This window comes from Protomyctophum bolini, assembly GCF_963924005.1.
Source record: "Protomyctophum bolini genome assembly, chromosome: 4".
NCBI classification, from domain to species: Eukaryota; Metazoa; Chordata; class Actinopteri; order Myctophiformes; family Myctophidae; genus Protomyctophum; species Protomyctophum bolini.
Genome location: NC_137865.1, coordinates 12,170,493 through 12,189,945, shown reverse-complemented (window position 1 = coordinate 12,189,945; position 19,453 = coordinate 12,170,493). Strand labels below are relative to the sequence as shown.

Here is a 19,453-nt window from a genome sequence, read left to right as displayed (position 1 = left end):
CCTTTCTGTCAGGTGTAGCAGTTTCATGTCAAGTCATTTCTTGTCACTTAATCCTCATGGTTTGTTATTGAGCTACGGCTTTCTTTGTCTAGAATAGATCTTACATGATTTCCCAATGAGGCCACTAGGCAAAGGGGTTACATCCCTGAGAGCCATTAGCGCAGGACTGAATTAAGTTAACTGCCAAGAGAGGCTTGAAACATAATATGGCACTGATTATATAGATGCTCCATATGTGGCAAATACCGAAATGAACCCCAAAGGTCTGAGAATGCTGGTTTGTTGGCCTGAAGTCCTGCATTCCTGTACCTTCTATAAAACCCATACGTTACCCTCAGATGTCAGAAATATAATGCAGCCCATTTGCTGCGCTGATGCTTATAAAGGTTGTTACATGGTAGAGGCAATCCCTTTAACCACAAACATACACTTTTTTATGACTTGGACATGACACATCAGTTCTTACACCGAATGAGTAACACCGTCAGATTTGCGTAATCCTGATCATCTACAATGTGACAAATAATAATAATTGACCTTCCTTTCTGAGTGTAATCTCTAATTGTGTTTAAAACTGAATATTGTATCTATTGTGAATGTGAACATGGATTGTCTTTTGCCTGCTGCAAAATTTCCCGTTCAGAACAATGTATGAACTTGAATAGTTATGTACATATTTGCAGTATATCAGGCTTTATTATTAGCTTATTATCATAGCTTTATTATTATTGGGCTTCTTAAACTGCTGAAGCTTCCCACACTACCAGTGTGTTTCAGTGTTTCAGATTACTGTCAAAATTCCTTTTGTGTAAGAAAATATGTACATCAGCAACTAGAAAGCAAAACAGTATGGCTTTACTTCAGCCAGCTGGTAAAAATATCACCACCAGACTGGGGGGGGGGGGGTGTGTGTGTGTGTGTCTGTGTGTGTCTGTGCGTGCATGCGTGCTTGTGTGTGCGCTTGTGCGTGTGTGTCAGGACTTGAGATGCTGGAGGCAAAACCCTTTGACCTAAAATGTCAGGCATTACTTACAGACTGACACAGAATGCTTGTTCACACTGAGGACTTTCGAAAAATGTCTTTAAGAAACAGGCTGTCAGCACGTTGACACAAACTATTGGTGTTATTCTTGACTTGGAATTAAAAAACAACATTTGTTTGGAGCAGTTGAATCTATTGAGCTGTAAACATTTTAGGGCAGATCTTACTGTGGCAGAGTTTTACAAAATCTCCTACTTCTGTCTACCCTTTCTAACTCTCCCACTTTCTGTCTCTCCTTTCACTTTTCTTTTAGACTGTCTCTTCTTTATCAGAACAGTAAACATTGCTGTTCTGTTGTCTGTTAACTAAATGCACAGCAGCTGTTTCCCACTGGAAAGAAAGTGATCGTGGATCTCAGTGGGACCAACCTGGATAAATGAAGGTTACATAAATAAATAATAAATAGAATGGTATGCAGCATTTGCCACATTTTCCCCTATGTGCACGCCACTAGAGCTGTTCTCATTTCTTCCTCAACTCCAGACGACCACTGCAGTAACAATGTTACTGAGTGATCACTGTTGACATTTCAGTCAATCGAGGTTCATTTGAGTAACAAACAGTCACAATCAGCGACAATAATCCATGATTACTGTCCTTTAAACATGACTGACTGACTACACCTAGTTGCTGATAATATGACGACGAACAGCCTTCATTTGTTTTCCACAAACATCTACTGTACAATCTGCTTGGTCATGGAATTCATAATGTGATTGTGAGATAAGACTGAAGGAATGTTGGAAGAAGAAGAGCAGCTGAAATTGTTCCAGACATCTACAGGAAGTGGTTAATGGTAGTTTGCCATGGTGGATGTTTTTCACCTTCAACTTCTATTAAAAGCACATTCACATCGTATTAAGCAAAATCACCAGATCACTAGCGAACTCCCTGGAGGGAAGAGCTTATTACCTTGGTGAAGATTGATGTTGAAAACAAGCAATGGGGCCTGGTGCATAGCAACTCCATTGCTTGTTTTATTCATCTTGGCACTGAATATATTACATGACATGTAGAGACAATTACAATCAAATTTCCAAACACAAAAACTATGACTTAGTTCTTATTACCTCTCCAATGATTAATAACATCTGGTAAGTTTAAATAAATTGTCGAAGACAAGCTTCTTTGTTGGTTGAACTGGTGTGCCTAACTTTTTCATGTAACTTTTTGCATATGTGCCCAAAATGGGTGCACTCTGGAGCCCTAATACTCATGGATGGATGGAGAGCTCATTCTTGAATTGACTATTGACTATTATATGCTATTCCTCATTAAGTCTGACTCTGAAACATCCCTGTAACACCCACTACACCCTAACATAAACACAAACAATGCACTGATGCTTTGCCTTTGGTCTTTTACCTTTCTGTAGGTGAATGATGTCAGGGAAGTTGGAGAGCAGACCCTGGTACAGAGACAGCTTGTCCAGCATGAGGAAGAGGTCGTATTTGGGCTGCTCTGCGAACAACTCCCCGATGTTCTCGTATGTGCGTCCCGTGTGTGAGATGGCGTTGTTGAGGCCGTCCGAGCTATGTGGCGGGTCAAGCATGAAGCCCTGGCTGATGTTCTGGAAGGCATTACCCAGCCGCTGGAACTCCTTGCGGAACCCACCAAGGTGCTTGCGCACGAGTTCCGAGGCCACGTGTGTCAGCTGCAGGACACTGTCGTCCATCTTCTTGGCAAACGACTTGAAGGAGTCTACGCGCTCCTCCACATCCTGCAGGTCCTGGTGCTCGTTGGGGATCTGGAAGGTCAGCATGAAGTGGGCACCGATCATTTCGTCCTTCTCTGCTCGCCGCTTGCCCAGCTTCCATTGCTTGTCGTCGCCACACATCAGGAAGTGTTCGAACCCCTCGTACTGGGAGAGGACAGGGTGACTGGTCATGTGGTTTATCCAGAGGATCAACCGCCTCTTGCGCTTTTCTATGAAGTCCTCCTCGAAGCGCCCAGTCGCCTGCTTCTCCGGCAGGTGGGGGACGGAGATCACGGTGAACTTGTGCAGCAGGCGGTTGTACAGCCAGTCAAAGTGCTTGTAGCGTCTGTACACGGGGTGACCCGTGTGGCTCGGCGTGACCCGGTAGGAGATGTACGTCTTGATGCCCTTGAACTTGGTCTGTTTAGTGGGGTCCTCGATGGAACAGGTGAAGGGCTGTGGGCTCTCCTTCCACAGGGGCCCTTTGGGGCCCATCTCGATGGTGTACGACTCTGCAATCTTTGCCATCATGGGCACATCTCCGAGCACAAACGCCTCGACACCGGACCGCACAAAGCTGGAGAACCGGTTCAAGTTCCTCCCCACCATGCTTCCCTTCCTGGAGCTGGAGATGCTGTCCTGCCGCTCCATGAAGGGCTTGCCCCTGTAGTGCACATTGGGGTTGGTGGAGATGGGGCTGCTCTGGGGATGAGCATGCCCGTTGGCTCCCCCGCCGTTACCGTTCCCCCTCCTGTGGTCCTCATCCTCCACCACCGTGGAGCTGTCATCCCAGTCGTCCCAATCGTCATCCTCGTCGTCAAAGTAACCTGCACCATGGTAGGGCGTGTTGGGCGCCGACGGGAAGTACGAGGACGACGGGGAGTCGTGTCCCAGAGAGCCGGCGGGGCTTATGGAGCAGTCGGTGAGGTTGGAGTTGGAGCGGGGGCGGATGATCTCCACATAGGATGCCGGGAAGAGACCCCGCTGGCCGCGGCTGTTCTCGCCCTGCAGCCAGCCGTCCACCGAGTGCTCGTCAAAGATCACCAGCTCCTCGTTCTCCTGGATGCTGATCTCCTCTTTGTTTTCGCTTTGGAATGTGTAGATGGCTTTGGCTTTGCCCGACATCTTGATAATTAATAACGCTGTTAATGCTCTCTAATTTCACCCAAAGCAGCCCTCGCCCTCCCCCCAAAAAACAATTCTACAACCTATTGTGCGACGCTGTTGTATCTTGATACATTTTGTATCTGTTCATCTCTATCGCTGTCTCTCATTACATGACAGCTGTTTTTTGGGTTCGCGATGGCGTGACAGAGTATTCAAAATTAATGATATGGTAATTATCTGACACAGGAGACAAGAGTCAAATGACAAAAGCAAACTGCTCAAATGCATCAACTATACGTGCAACAGTGACTATCTCTCATCCCATTTGGTCTAAAAAAAAGCTTACCTTTTCACGCGTATTTTGTTTAAAAGCGTATCGATAACTTTATAGCGGCGTCATAGCGCATGACAATGTGATATTTCCCGTCCTCCGCTCCGTGCACATCCCCAAAAACACACCGCAGGTTAAGAAACAAAAGCCAAGCCTGAGTCATTAAAACAATCCAATGGTCGGTGGTGTAATCCTGGGTGATTTGTTTTGCGACCTTGCGCGGTTCACTCCTCAATCATCGGCTTAGTTTTCACATCGCCGCAGATGGCTAGAAGTGACTCCTTGACGCACATATTCCCAGGACAAAGCGGTCCGTTTTTGCAGCAATAGATGGGTATAATGGTGCTGCTCCACATTCCCTCACAGACAAACTTGTCCTGTTTTTTCTCTTGTAAACAGGTTCTTGCGCATCTTCCCTCGCGGGCCCTTGGCGTGTAAAATAGGGAATTACTTGCCAGATGCAGATGATGATGATGTACGATTCCAAAACATCAACACGCCACCACACAGACCTGTGTTATTTTCTCACAATGTATCCATCATGCGCTCTCTCCGCAACAAAGTAACTCTTTCCATGACGTGAGGCTTCTTGGACACAATTGAAGCAAGTTCCCCCTCTTTTCATCTCCTCCTCATTCTTTGAAAGCAGGGGGGAAACCGTCTCCACACTGCCCCCTATGGGACAAACCGATTGTTGTGCAAATACTACTACTGAATGTATTGATTTATTTAGAATTTTACTGTGTAGATCCAACCAAATCAATCACAAATAGCCTATTATAATTAATTATCATTATGTGAAGATAATTATTCTGAACAACGACAGGCAGCAGTGAGCAGAAACTCTGGCTGCAGCTGGATGATTGATTCAATTTGGTTGGTTGGTTGGTTGATTGATTGATTGATTGGTTGATTGATTGATTGATTGAATAGGCCTATACTTTATCTGAGTTTTCATGGACAAGCACAGGAAAGTACAGTCGCCTATAATACGGTATAATACGGTAATAAGGTCTGCTAAAATGATGGAGCCAACAAAACCTATTGGCTTGTAACGCTTGTTTCCATTGGGGTCCAGTTAATTGAATGTACAGGATAGGACCAAAATGGAAACAAGCCCTTGTGGCTTTTTGTGTTGTCCTTTTTAGCATTTTATAATTGTAGCACTGTATTTTTTGCAAACTGTTAATAAAGTATTCTATCAATCAATAAAAAAAAGCCTCATGCATGTCTATGTGAGAGTGACAGCGAAGTCAGTGGGACTGACTGGCACATGTTATTATGGTGGTGTGTGTATAGTGGACTGATTATTATGCATGATGATGAAAATAGCACGAGAAGCATGGTTATTGTTCAAGATAGAATTATATTAGTCTAATACACACTCCGATGCAGAAGGTGGCGGAAAAGCACCATAATGTTGCCCTCAAACCTACAGATGTGAACTGAAGCATACACAGGAAAACCACCACAATGGAAATAATAAGACCTCACTGGACCTCAGGGCTTTTTGTGTTATACTTTTAGCACCATTGTATAATCACTGTACTATTTGCAACCTGTTAATTCTGTTAATAAAGTATTCCGTGAACAGTGAATCAAAACTAAAGCCCTGTGCATGCAACAGCGAGGCAGCAGGGCTGCTGCAGCAGCTGCAAAACCCCGGGTTAACTTCTGTCGCTTTTTATCGGCCAACTAAAAAAAAGAACAGTGGAGGGAAATATGACTGCAGCCTGACGTCACTGCGCTAGTCTCTGCTCAAACAACGCAAGGTAGCGAACATTAAACTGGATCATAAACTGCTGTTTATCTGAAGATTTAACGAAGGTTTCTGTTTTATACACGCCGGTGCATGTGCATGTAAAAACTAAACATCTAAAATGACCACGTCGTCTGGTCGACTCGAAACGTGGATCTGTCTTTTATTCTTTGCACTACTACCTTAGTTAGCATTGTGCTAACGTCATGTTAGCCACATAAGTAGCCCCTCTCGGAACTCCCTGGGTCAGCTCTAGCCCTGTTTCTTGACTCTCGTATTCATGATAATCATCATGGCAGTCATGTATCAGGGCTAGGTCAGCTCAATCTATCGTGCCGAAGTCTTAACAATGTCAGAAACTTCACTACCATTGGGTTCTGACTCGCGGGGCTACCACATAAGCAGAGATGTAGCAAAGTGTGCAATGTGCATCCAACTCTTCTTGACTAGTAACTCATTTATGTCGCTTGCTGTTTCATGAATAATAATATAAAGTAATATGGTTGTTAAAGGATAAACTATCTTATGTAAAACCCTCAGAACTGTAGTTCAGATTTAGACTTTTGAATGTCTATGTATTTGATCGATTCTGATTTTCAATCGATAAAATACATCTACGAGAGCCTAAATCTTAGGCTAGTTCAGCTACAGTCCCCAGTTATGTTTTGAGGAGTGACAACAACAATAATAATAATAATAATCGTTATGAGTAGTGAAAAGTAGCCAAATAATGAAAGTTGTTAATGTAATATCACATGATCAGTGTGTTTATAATTTCTGGAAATTACATGGATTAATTATATTGTCCGTGGGCATAGATTTGAGTATACAACAAGAGTGCTTTGTTAGTAGTTTCACTGTTCACCTCATCTCTAATCTGCTGTGTTGTCCTGCAGACTCCCCCATCATGGATGAGCTGACCAAGACCCTGTCGGCCAGCTTCGCTGTGTCCAAGGAGCCCAACAGTACTTCTTGTGCCCACCCTCGTCTGGCCCAGTACAAGACCAAGTACAGCGTTCTGGAGCAGAGCGAGAGGCGCCGCCGCTTCCTTGACCTGCAGAAAACGTCAGCAGCACACTTACACTACCAGTTCTGGACTCAAGTCCATCTCTGTTACAATTAGGGATGGGACAATATGAACATTACAATGGTCAAGAGGTGCACTGCACACACATCCACAAACTGCAACAGGTGCAGGACCAAGAACGGAGAGTTCCACACACCGCCCAAAAATCTCCAGAGGCCAAAACGTTGTATTTTTTGTCCGCTCTGTCGGTGGATTATTTTGGGAGCTTTTAGGGCGGTGTGCGGATCTCCTCCTTTTTTACAATATGAAAATTACACATCACGATAAATGGCAAAAATAATTGCGATTAACAATATTATCCATCCATCTTAACCGCTTATCTGGAGTCGGGTCGCGGGGGCAACAGCTCCAACAGAGAGCTCCAGAGCAACACTAGTAACTTCATCCTGGGGGATCCCAAGGCGTTTCAAGGCCAGTTTGGAGATAATACTCCCATCTGGTCCTTGGTCTGCCCCAGGGTCTCCTTCAAGTGGGACGTGCAGGGAGGCATCCTTACTAGTTGCCCGAACAACCTATTGCTGGCTCCTTTCCAAGCGAAGAAGCAGCAAGTCTGTTTTATCTAGTATATACTAGAGGGTTTAAGGCTTTAAGCCAAGAGGTACTCAATTTCACAAAGGACAATTTCATGATAATTATAAATCTCTGCAATACGATTATTGTGAGTGTTTCACATGATTATCGTCCCATCCCTAGATTCACATTCATTGCTGCGGGCAGGGTAATCAAATCAAACTTTATTCATACAGCACATTTACATCAACCGAAATGTATCAAAGTGCTGTACATGGAAGGCAACAGAAAAGGCCTGTGCAACAACATAGTGATTAGTGACAGGTCAAAGCAAACTAAAAACATGAAACCGAGGTAAACTACAAAGATTAAATTTCAAACAACATTAAAAGCTAGAGAAAATGAATTAGTCTTGAGGAGAGAGAGACTCAGCACTTCTAATGGGCGAGGTGTAGGCTGTTCCAGAGTGTGGTGGCAGCAGCAGCAAAGGCACGGTCACCCCTGGTTTTTAGTCTCATAATAACGATGATGATGATGATAATGAATTAACCTTCATTAGGTTTGTTGAACAATGTCACTCGTTCTCTGTAAATGTCAGGAAGCGGTTGAACTATGTGAACCATTGCCGGCACCTGGCTGATGGGGACTGGACAGGAGCAGACAGCGATGGGGAGGATGAAGGGATGGACAAGAAGGAGCAGGGGGAGGAGAAGAAGAAGAAGAACGATGAGGAGGAGGAGGATGATGAAGGGATGGAGGTTGAGAAGAGGAAGCTGCCAAAGCATTATGCCAACCAGGTGAGGGTTGTATTATTATTATTATTCCAAATACGTTTTATTAACCCATTTAGGCCTTGAGGCTGATTCTAAAAATGTCTTCTATAACCTAACCTAAGGTTTTCCCGAAAACCTTCAAATTTGTATTAAAAAAATAAATGATGTTGCTATATGAGACACAGAGATAGAGAAAGGTATAACAACGTATAGATTACACCAGGTCTAAATGGGTTAATGTACAACAAAATTCAAACAAAGAAAAAAAAAAAACTACAAATAAGGCTGACAAAAGGAAACGAGTTCAGTGACATTATATAAAATAGAGTAGTAATGTTGCCATGGAAAACAAAAATAACAACCATTTCAGTAAAGTGAGTGTTATGTACATCCACTGCATAATATACCAATAAAGTTCACAGTTTATCACAAAGTGGTATACCAAAACTTCTTAAAGTGCATAAAGTCATACATTGAGTAGGTTGCGTTGGTGCCTTGTATATTTGCCTCCACTGTAGCCTGTCAGTTATGTGCAAACTCAATCATTTTACTAGTAGTAGCAAGTAATGTGTAACAGTTTTCTGTCATTGCGGCATTGGTCAGTGTGATGTGTATCAAAGTGAATTTGAGTGGTTGGAAGCTTCGGACATTTGGAAAAATTGCTAATTTCGCTATATAAACCTAATTGATCCAATGACGGTTTATTGAGTGTGCATGTTTAACTTGTTTTTCCAACATCATTCAGACATCCGTGTAAGGAGTCTATGATAATTACTAGTTTGGTCATTTTTGGTTGAAGCAATAATGTATTATGTATTATTTATCATATGTTTCAGGTACCAGTATGTTTTCTTTACCTAGTGTAAGAAAGGTTGTCTACGAAGGTTCTCTATAGATGTACTTGAATTTGCTGTTCAATGAGCACAGTGCATTAAGCCATTATGTTGGCTGTTTCAGTTGCCTGTCTTGTCCACAAGAGGGCACACGTGTCTTTAGGATGATAGTGTGCCTTTTTTCTTTTTTTGTCCCTACATTGTTTGTTTGCACTGAAACTGAATCACAACACAGATTGCCTTGCCCTCATTGTCCATGGCAATTAATATGATTTTGATTGAGATTTGCACTCATTCAATGAACAGTTCATGAACAGTTCATGACCATTCTCCAGAGTTTATTTTACCTTTTATTATTCATATTAAATTGTCTCATTCTTTGTTATATTATAATAACATTATTGATACTTCTATTCTAATTAGCAGCCTATAAAAAGATGTACCGGTAATGTAATTTATCATCACGTCATTAAAACAAACACGTTATAGTGCAGCTTTAACATATTAAAACATTGTCATATTTGTTTGTTTTTTCTCTAGCTGATGTTGTCAGAGTGGTTGGTAGATGTTCCATCAGACCTGAGTTCTGATTGGATGCTGGTGGTCTGTCCTGTCGGGAAACGATCCCTCATTGTCGCCTCCAAGGTATATGGCAAACACTCTCCTTTTAATGACCAATTAATGTCCCAAATTAATATGTATTTGGACCCCCATCAGAAAATATTTTGTGCCTGGGACCCTCATACAATATTTATCCAGAGCAACATTAGTAACTTCCTCCTGGGGGAGCCAGAGAGGCATCCCAACCAGATGCCCGAACCACCTTAAGCTGGCTCTTTTCCAAGCGAAGAAGCAGCGACTCTACTCCGAGTCTCTCTCGCGTGACTGAACTTCTCACCCCATCTCTAAGGGAGATGCCAGCCACCCGCAGAAGAAAACTCATTTTGGCCACTTGTATTCGTGACCTTATTCTTTCGGTCATGACCCACACTTCATGACCATAGGTGAGAGTAGGAACGAAGATTGCTCGGTAGACATAGAGCTTTGCCTTCTGGCTCAGCTCTCTTTTTGTCACAACAGATATATGATATGAAATGTAAGTTTATCATAATCATAGTAAACATCAAGTCATATTCATATTTTATACTAACAGCTGAGGTGTGTGTGTCACTGTCCAGCTGACGCTCGTTGACATTCAGAGCAGTCGTTGTTACTTGCATCAAGGCAATTACGTTTCCCTGGCACAAAAGGGGGAAATAAGAACACCAAAAATGAAATAAACAAATATCTGTATCAGTATCTGCTAAATTCTTATTTTAAATAATTGTGAGCCATTACTTTTATAAATATTGTTGATCTAAACAAGGATATTGCACCAGAAAAATTATTCAGAGCTGTGACAAACCTTCAGAAAGGCATGCCAGTGTGAGTGTGTATCATCTTAGCAGATGACAGATGACACAGTCTGTAATTTAGTCACAAATGTGGCTGCAGTTTTACAAAAGAAGCAAAGATCTCAACCCTGTTGTACGGAATTCCTCAACCACTGAACGCTGACTGAACTCTGGATGAACCCTTGTGACCGACACCTGTGTGTGTGTGTGTGTGTGTGTGTGTGTGTGTGTGTGTGTGTGTGTGTGTGTGTGTGAGTGTGAGTGTGTGTGTGTGTGTGTGTCATTTCCTGTTTTATAACTGGAAATGTCATAAGTGTTACGGGGCAGACATCTTTCCTGCTTTTGCAAAACGGTGACCACACTGATTGAATTACTATGTGTATTAACCACTTCCAAACTGACATCCCTATTTGGAGTATCCCTATAATGTCATTATAGGTGATAATGTCCCCTCAGAAAATAACAAAAATGCTATTTTTGGCTATTTGCACTATTGGTTGTATGGCAAAGCATAATAGGGATTGTGTTTTTAATGATGAATAGGTCAGTGGTGAATATCAAGTAGACCTCACTGGCCTGGTAGTCTTTTAAAAATATCAGCTGTCATATTGATTTGTGGGTCACAGACTAGTGTCCTGTGTGTGTCCCTGTGGTCCGTTCATCCCTGTTATGTGCTCCTCCTCTTGTCCAGGGCTCAACGGCAGCGTACACTAAGAGTGGCTACTGCGTGAACCGCTTCCCATCGCTGCTTCCTGGAGGAAACAGACACAACTCAGCCATGGGGAAAGGTAGGCGGGGCCACGTGAACATGTTAACGGACACGGCCATTGACTCAGGGTGTTAAGATTTATTGTAAAGGTAATATGAAGTATATTCTAAGTACATCATTGTAAGTAAGTAAGAGCTACTTTAATTGCACCAGTAGTCATCTTTCTGTTAATGCACCGAAAAATTTCTGTCAGTCAGTCCTTCTGTCTGTCTGTAGCCTACACTTCCTTATATTAACCAAGGACTGTCTAAAGAGGACGAGACGTGAAGACCGTACAGGTGTCGCCATGTTGCTCCATGGAAGGAAAGAAACACGGGAAGTTGTACATGCACACATTTGGACATGTACAACTTCCTGGTCTCAACTGCGCATGTTTCTTTCCTTCCATGGAGCAACATGGCGTCGCCCGTACGGTCTTCGCGTCTCGTCCTCTTTAGACAGTCCTTGATATTAACCTGACTCTGCCAGATGGGGCAGTAGAGAGTATTCTCTACGGCCCCATCTGGCGAACATCATTTGCTGTTCATATATTCAGAACGGGTAAGGACTAGTATGGTTCACAAGTCTCATATCTTGGTGATAATGAGCTTTCATCACACAAACAATAAAAGAGAATAACACTTATTATTATCAATAATTAATTATATTCTGCTGTTGTATTTATTGTTTTCTAATATAATGATGTCTTCCTTTGTCTCTGTACAGACTATACCATCCTGGACTGTATCTTCAGTGAGATGGACAGAACATATTACATTCTGGACGTCATGTGTTGGAGAGGACACCCTGTGTATGACTGCCCTGTAAGACTCAATTCACTTTATGAAGCTTATATTTCAGTTAACAATACATAATATATGTAGATTATTTCTTAATGTTGCAACGTACTGTATAGTCAAAGGCAAATGTCGCCTTTAAGCATGGTTAGTGTAAACTTAAGGCACTTTACTTACTAAGGGGCCATACAAACCAAGCTACTACCAGTAGATCACAAAGGCTGTGCCAGGTGGAGCGAGATCAATTCGTGGCGGTGACGACTCGCCACGACGTATTTTTTTACGCCATGACGTATTCTTCATTATCCGCCATGGCAGAACAAAATCCGCCGTGGCGAGTACAGAATCCGCCATGGCGACGACTCGCCACGACCTATTTTTTTACGCCATGACGTATTCTTCATTATCCGCCGTGGCGAGTACAGAATCCGCCATTGTTTATTTTTTTTTTGCGTGCCGTGGTGCAGGTTTTATTGTCCTAGTAATACTATTCTCGGAATTATTTCATCCTCTTGTAGCGTAACGGTTAGCGCTCTCGCCCCTATAGTCAAGGCACTGTGCCGGGCCAGGTTCGATTCAGGCAAAAAACAAACTTTTTTTTTTTAAAGTTATTTTTTTACCCGTACATACAGTGTGTGTGCGTGCGTGCGTATACAGTGTGCGTGCGTGTATGCGTGCGTGCGTATACAGTGTGTGTGCGTGCGTGCTTCATCGTATTTATTATTATTATTATTATTATTAATATGCAGGTAATAATAATAAATACGATGAAGCACGCACGCACGCACGCACACACTGTATACGCACGCATACACGCACGCACACTGTATACGCACGCACGCACACACACTGTATATGCGTGCGTGCGTGCTTCATCGTATTTATTATTATTATTATTATTATTAATATGCAGGTAATAATAATAAATACGATGAAGCACGCACGCACGCACGCACGCACACACTGTATACGCACGCATACACGCACGCACACTGTATACGCACGCACGCACACACACTGTATATGCGTGCGTGCGTGCTTCATCGTATTTATTATTATTATTATTATTATTAATATGCAGGTAATAATAATAAATACGATGAAGCACGCACGCACGCACGCACACACACACACACTGTATACGCACGCATACACGCACGCACACTGTATACGCACGCACGCACACACACTGTATATGCGTGCGTGCGTGCTTCATCGTATTTATTATTATTACCTGCATATTAATAATAATAATAATAATAATAATAAATACGATGAAGCACGCACGCACACACACACACACACACACTGTATACGCACGCACGCATACACGCACGCACACTGTATACGCACGCACGCACACACACTGTATATGCGTGCGTGCGTGCTTCATCGTATTTATTATTATTACCTGCATATTAATAATAATAATAATAATAATAATAAATACGATGAAGCACGCACGCACACACACACACACACACACTGTATACGCACGCACGCATACACGCACGCACACTGTATACGCACGCACGCACACACACTGTATGTACGGGTAAAAAAATAACTTTAAAAAAAAAAAGTTTGTTTTTTGCCTGAATCGAACCTGGCCCGGCACAGTGCCTTGACTATAGGGGCGAGAGCGCTAACCGTTACGCTACAAGAGGATGAAATAATTCCGAGAATAGTATTACTAGGACAATAAAACCTGCACCACGGCACGCAAAAAAAAAATAAACAATGGCGGATTCTGTACTCGCCACGGCGGATAATGAAGAATACGTCATGGCGTAAAAAAATAGGTCGTGGCGAGTCGTCGCCATGGCGGATTCTGTACTCGCCACGGCGGATTTTGTTCTGCCATGGCGGATAATGAAGAATACGTCATGGCGTAAAAAAATACGTCGTGGCGAGTCGTCACCGCCACGAATTAATCTCGCTGTCTCTCGGCTGTGCAGGAGACCACATGACATGCCCCTAAAGATATATCATTTAAATAAATAAAAAAGGCATTTTTGGCATCTGCCACTTGAATTTAGTTGACTTGATTGATTGACATCAAAAAGGGCTCAGCTCAAACCCACAATGTGCGGGGCGTGGTTCGATGCTGTCCAGCTCATAACATTAGCAGCTGACTGTTGTCGCTTCGAGGCTGCCGGTACGCCGGTGGTAAATGCTTGCTCGCAGCGGTGCGGGGGAGCCCGGGTTCAAACTGGGAACCTCATGGGTTCCCACCCGGCTGCTCTACCGGCCACTCTACCCCTGAAACACTGCTGCCAACATTTCTGTTCCTAATTTTGGTGGGGACCCCCTGGAACTCTTGTCAATAAACCTTGGGGGGGCCCCCGGACACCACTTTGAGAACGACTATGGCATCTAACTACTTGGTAGAATTGAGTACATACAACTTACTATGGTAATAGTTGTAACTGTTTTATATAGCATCATTCTTAAAGATCTTCAGTAATAGCTTAATTATCTATGCCAGGCCAGACCGATTTTTCATATTCCATTCCAGTTGGCTATGATTGACTTCCAAAATGTGGGTAGCCAACCTGGCCTGGCTGTGCTCCAAGTAGCACACATTTCTAATTAAATAATGTTTTGAAATGGAAGGGAATAAATCTATCCCCCTGGAATCTTTTATCTAATTTGGTAGCAACTAGTGATGTCTGGAGCACATATGTGCCTGTTTATTGCCTTCTGTAGCTCATGTTGATATTTTCACATCAACAGACAGAGTTCCGGTTCTACTGGCTCCAGACCAAAGTCGAGGAGGCAGAGGGCCTGACGGAGATAGCCAAACGCAACCCTGTAAGTTTCCACTTGTGTGTGTGTGTGTGTGTGTGTGTGTGTGTTTGAGAGAACACTGGACCTTGTGTTTTAATGCCTATTTGTTCTACTGATAACATGTTTTTGTTTTGTTTTGGACAGTTCCGCTTTGTCAGTCTCCAGAGTTCTGACTGCGCCTCAGAATCCATCCAGAAAGCCTTGAGCACAGACTACAGCTTCAACGTAAGAAAAGCATGCCACTTTCTCTACCATTCATATCGTCACTTAAATTTCAGCTTGAACAGTTCAATTGGAAACAGAATGTGTGCCTTGTTTTCATAGGTCACTGTCAGGTATGTTGTCTTATTGGAGCAGCCAAGAGGGAGACAGTGTAGGAGTCGCAGACAGTAGGTAAGCTGAGAGGGAGACAGTGTAGGAGTCGCAGACAGTAGGTAAGCTGAGAGGGAGACAGTGTAGGAGTCACAGACAGTAGGTAAGCTGAGAGGGAGACAGTGTAGGAGAGACAGCCGTTAGGAAAGCTGACAGGGAGACGGTGTAAGAGAGACAGAAAGCTGACTGGGAGATAATGTGGGAGAGAGAGACAGGACAACTGACAGGGAGACAGTGAAGGAGTGACAGGCGGTAGGAAAGCTAAGGTATTAGACAGTAGGAGAGCTGAGTTGGAGACCCACACTACCAGTTCAGTGACTTTGCAAGTAGCATATAACATGCATATTGTACCATAAACACATTGTTACCTGACTTTGACTACAATCTTCTTGTTGTAGTAATGCAGATGTTGAGAAATCTTGACAAATCGTCTCTTAAAGGTGTCCTTGACAAGTGGCGTGAAGCCCATGTTACAACAGACTTATTTCCTCCTTTGTTGTTGTGGTGTTTTTTCAATCAGGTGGATGGCGTTCTGTTCTACCATCGGCAGACCCACTACACCCCCGGCAGCACCCCCCTGGTGGGTTGGCTGCGACCCTACATGGTGGCTGACATCCTAGGTATGGATGTCCCCGTGGGGCCCCTCACCTCCAAGCCAGCCTATGCAGGACACCAGCTCCAGCAGATCCGCGAACACAAGAAACCCTCCAGCGAGGTTCGACCGGTCGAGTGGAACGGACGCTACGAGCTGGAGTACTTGTCCACGCCTAGCCAGGACAGCGGAGATGGGGGGCCTACATTCGCAGAGCCCCAGAAGCCCATAAAGGAGGCTCAGATGGAGAACTGAACGGAGAAGAGACGGTCAGAGGTGAACGATACCGGTAGGGTTAACCACTTAAACCCTCTAGAGTTGATTTGGCTATCTACTTGGACCTCTTTTTTCCCATCTACACCAAAACAATCTACAAGCTTCCAATGCTTGTAGATCTGCTATTTTTTGGCTAATGTTCCCAACTTCCCACCAGAATATCGGATGCCAGGGTTCAAGTGGTTATGGGTGATTTATACTTAGTTGCACGCTGGTGTCTGCACAGAAAATAACAGATCTACAAACTCGGTGTGAGCTTGTAGCTTGGTTATTTTCAACATGGCACACAACCAAGTCTAACTCAGGCTTTAGCAAGCTGCAGACTGAGAACAGGGTATTTCATGGTGTTGGTTTACATTTTAGCGGTTTGGCTGCTGTTGTCCAGCCAGGGTGATGCAGTATAAAGCAAGGAGGTTGGAAGCCTTTGACAAAACACATAGCTGCAGCAGAGATGAGAACCCGAGGCTAGGAACAGCTCTCTGGCACTTGATTGACAATGTTTAGCAATGCAGGGACGACCGATCGACACAAAATGACTAAGGATAATAGACCTCAAAACATCCATGACGTACCATTCAAATTTCAACAGTCACTCTGTTCTGAGGGAGATTGCCTCATTATCTTCGCAAGTTAAAACCTTATATTCTCCATAAATCAGGTTTGACTTACAGTAAACTCATGGGAAATGGACACTATTTGTTCCTCATCTGTTGTGGTGAGAAATCTGAGAAGATCTGCGTATTGTGCCATTAGTTACTTTGTCATGGTTTGTCATTTCACAATGCTTAACAAAATGAGAGGGGCAGGACGTAAAATGAGAGCTGTTGGAAACAGTTGGAAATGTGAGATGCTCAGTCTGTTTCTCATGATCACTTTGTCACCTTTAACACTTCAAATCACCTTAATTTTTCCCTTGCTCCCTTGGGCTATTTTCAGAAGTGCAGAATTATGCCTAATTATTCTCCATTGTACAACAGCAGTCCTTCAATCTAACTGTGATGCATTGTTAGCTTGAAGATCTGTTCTTTTCAGAATCTCGGAGACAAGAAAATTTGAAATCTTTACGTTTTGAATGGCTGTCAATTCCACATCTATATTTCATAACGCTTTCATTTAAACACAACCTAGTAGGAATCCAGGGAGAAACTATAAAAATGTCTCTTGAAGAGAACAGTTTTCATTATTGAAGAATAATTCACTTCAGACTCATAATGTGAGAGGGAGGAGTGAAGGTCTCTGTAGTCTCCACAGGAAAATAAATCCAGTCTGCATGTAGTTGTTTCACTGAGGACTACTCGGGACTTGGGAAATGTTCCCAGGTTGAATGAAAAGTCAGTGTTGATATGGTATGGATGTTTTTCTAATCATGTTTGTTTTTCTAATCATGTTTTTAAATTTAAATTTGGATGTGTTGTTTGACAATGCTGCTTATGTTGAAGTATTCAAGTGTAATGTTTCTGAATAAAGGTTTTTTTTACTATGCTGTCATTTGTAAACACACATTCTTTGTAAACACACATTCTATAGCCAAAGAGCAGTAAAACCTTATTTATACTCAACGAACACAACATATTTTCAACAGTAACACGAGAGAGATTAACCACTTTAAAGGGGTTTTTCCACTATAAAAAAAAACTTCTACTCAGGCTTATGTGAACACCCCAGACAGTTTGTTGCTTGATTCAATATTTTGAGATTTTATGTTCTTTTTAGCTGCCCCGCCCCCTTCCTATACAAACCCATTGTAACTTCAAACCCAATTTTTACTCCATTGTAAGATGAAAATCTACAGTACACTATAGCTGAATATAGGAGGGGCTGGCGCCCCTCAAAAATCACACCCGTGAGGGGTGCTCTACTGCTCCTATCATACATCTCATTCTGGCCTCTCACAAATTGCGTCCTCACATTCGTCTTCAATGTTTGCGTTTACGCAATGTTTGTGTTGACACAAACACTCAAAGCTGGCCATTCATTGTCCATGGCATTACATTTTTGTGTTTGCACAAACACTCAAAGCTAGCCATTCATTGTCATTATTTAACCTGCCATTACCAACTCTGATAGCTTGAGGGGGGGGGGCTTTGTGGCAGACATGTGCCTACCATTTTAACCAGGCACTAACCACTAACCTATCTGTTCATTACCAACACCCATGATAGATTCTGAGAAAGGAGAGAAGAGTAGACAAGAAGAGTGGAGAGGGAACAGTACAAAAGAACGAAACGGCTGAAAAGAAGAAAAGAGAACAGGAGAGTGAGCGGAACAACAAAGCAAGGTAAAGATAACACATGTGAGAAAAGATAGGAAGGACCTGACAAAGTGATCACAGACACTTGTGTTTGTGGTAATGACTGAGAATTCACCATGGACCACACACCAATCACTTTCCAGGAAGCCGTCTGACAAACTGGACGTGGCTTTCTGCAATGCGCTCGGCATGATGCATACATCACATCACCCACAGACCACATGCACAGACAATTTATTCAGGTCTGTCCCAAGTTCAAAGGAAATGTTTTAGCACAAGACTTCTAAGAAAGCAGCTCTCGGTCTCGTCTGCAACGTGGCATGTCTGAAATGCATGACACATGATCCACACATCTGAAATTTACCACACTGCTGCATGTAACTGTAATTCTGTGCTAGGTTGGATGTTCACTAATGCAGGGGTTCTCAAACCGTGGGTCGTTACCCCTTTGGGGGTCGCCAAAGTATTTTTGGGGGTCCCCAAACTATTAAAAAAAAACTGAATGGCTGGGAAATGGAAATGAAGAGTTTACATAGTACACAGTACATGCATAAACTTTCCTTAATGATTAGATCTGGTTACTTTCAGTATTAATTTATGATATATTTTCTCTATTATTAAGGGACCAAGAAGTCACGAAGAGACTTTGGTCACTTATTGTTTTGTTTTTTTTCTTCTCCTTTATACGCCAAAAATAGCTGTTCTGGCTGAACGGTGTAGTCGCTTTTCGAAATGTGGCAACATGGTAGAGGGCCATGCCAAGCGGGGCGATGCGAAGCCCATGACCATTGGCCAAAGGGTGGCGCTATAGCACTGCATTGAAAATGCTAACTTTAAACATGCATAGCTCATGAAAGGTTTGGACGTTGGCAATGACACTTTGATACACATATGTCTCATGCCGAACAACTTTCGTGTTCTGACTTTTGACCTCTGACCTTTAAATCACCTGCCATTTTGAATTATATGGAAAAACAGTTAAAATGCTTTGTTTGTGTGTTCCTTGACTCATGGGGAACACATCTGCCATTTTGAACAGTTTGAAAAAATGCTTATAGGCCTACCTGATTTTCTGCCTTGATTTTTGAGCAATTT

General features: G+C 42.9%; 2 protein-coding genes across 3 annotated transcripts in view; one reads left to right on the top strand and one right to left on the bottom strand.

The window, feature by feature from the left end:
- The window catches only part of snx33 (sorting nexin 33), a 33,726-nt gene extending 28,930 nt beyond the window's left edge, over window positions 1–4,796 (bottom strand). Inside the window, exon 1 of the mRNA XM_080762414.1 lies at window positions 2,408–4,796. Coding sequence (XP_080618540.1) covers window positions 2,408–3,863 — 1,456 coding nt within the window. The 5' untranslated portion in view covers window positions 3,864–4,796. The remainder of the gene's footprint in view (window positions 1–2,407) is intronic.
- A 1,123-nt stretch (window positions 4,797–5,919) lies between these two features.
- snupn (snurportin 1) lies at window positions 5,920–17,592 on the top strand. 2 transcript variants are annotated; one of them, XM_080760962.1, is made up of 9 exons: window positions 5,920–5,948; window positions 6,832–7,000; window positions 8,131–8,329; window positions 9,679–9,783; window positions 11,224–11,320; window positions 12,007–12,104; window positions 14,814–14,891; window positions 15,012–15,092; window positions 15,760–17,592. In XM_080760962.1, exons 2-9 carry the CDS (start codon window positions 6,843–6,845, stop codon window positions 16,084–16,086), a joined length of 1,143 nt encoding a protein of 380 aa, XP_080617088.1. In that variant the 5' UTR covers window positions 5,920–5,948; window positions 6,832–6,842; the 3' UTR covers window positions 16,087–17,592. The 2 variants fall into 2 exon arrangements, with proteins under 2 accessions (XP_080617088.1, XP_080617087.1); XM_080760961.1 differs by having other exon boundaries at window positions 5,933–6,003.
- The last annotated feature ends 1,861 nt before the right edge of the window (window positions 17,593–19,453 follow it).

Bases quoted from the DNA above. Each gene is read 5' to 3' on its own strand.
- snupn (XM_080760962.1), top strand. From the start codon at position 6,843: ATGGATGAGCTGACCAAGACCCTGTCGGCCAGCTTCGCTGTGTCCAAG. The intron at 8,330-9,678 runs GTGAGGGTTGTA...TTTTTTCTCTAG, and splicing joins CAAAGCATTATGCCAACCAG to CTGATGTTGTCAGAGTGGTT. The intron at 9,784-11,223 runs GTATATGGCAAA...CCTCTTGTCCAG, and splicing joins CCCTCATTGTCGCCTCCAAG to GGCTCAACGGCAGCGTACAC.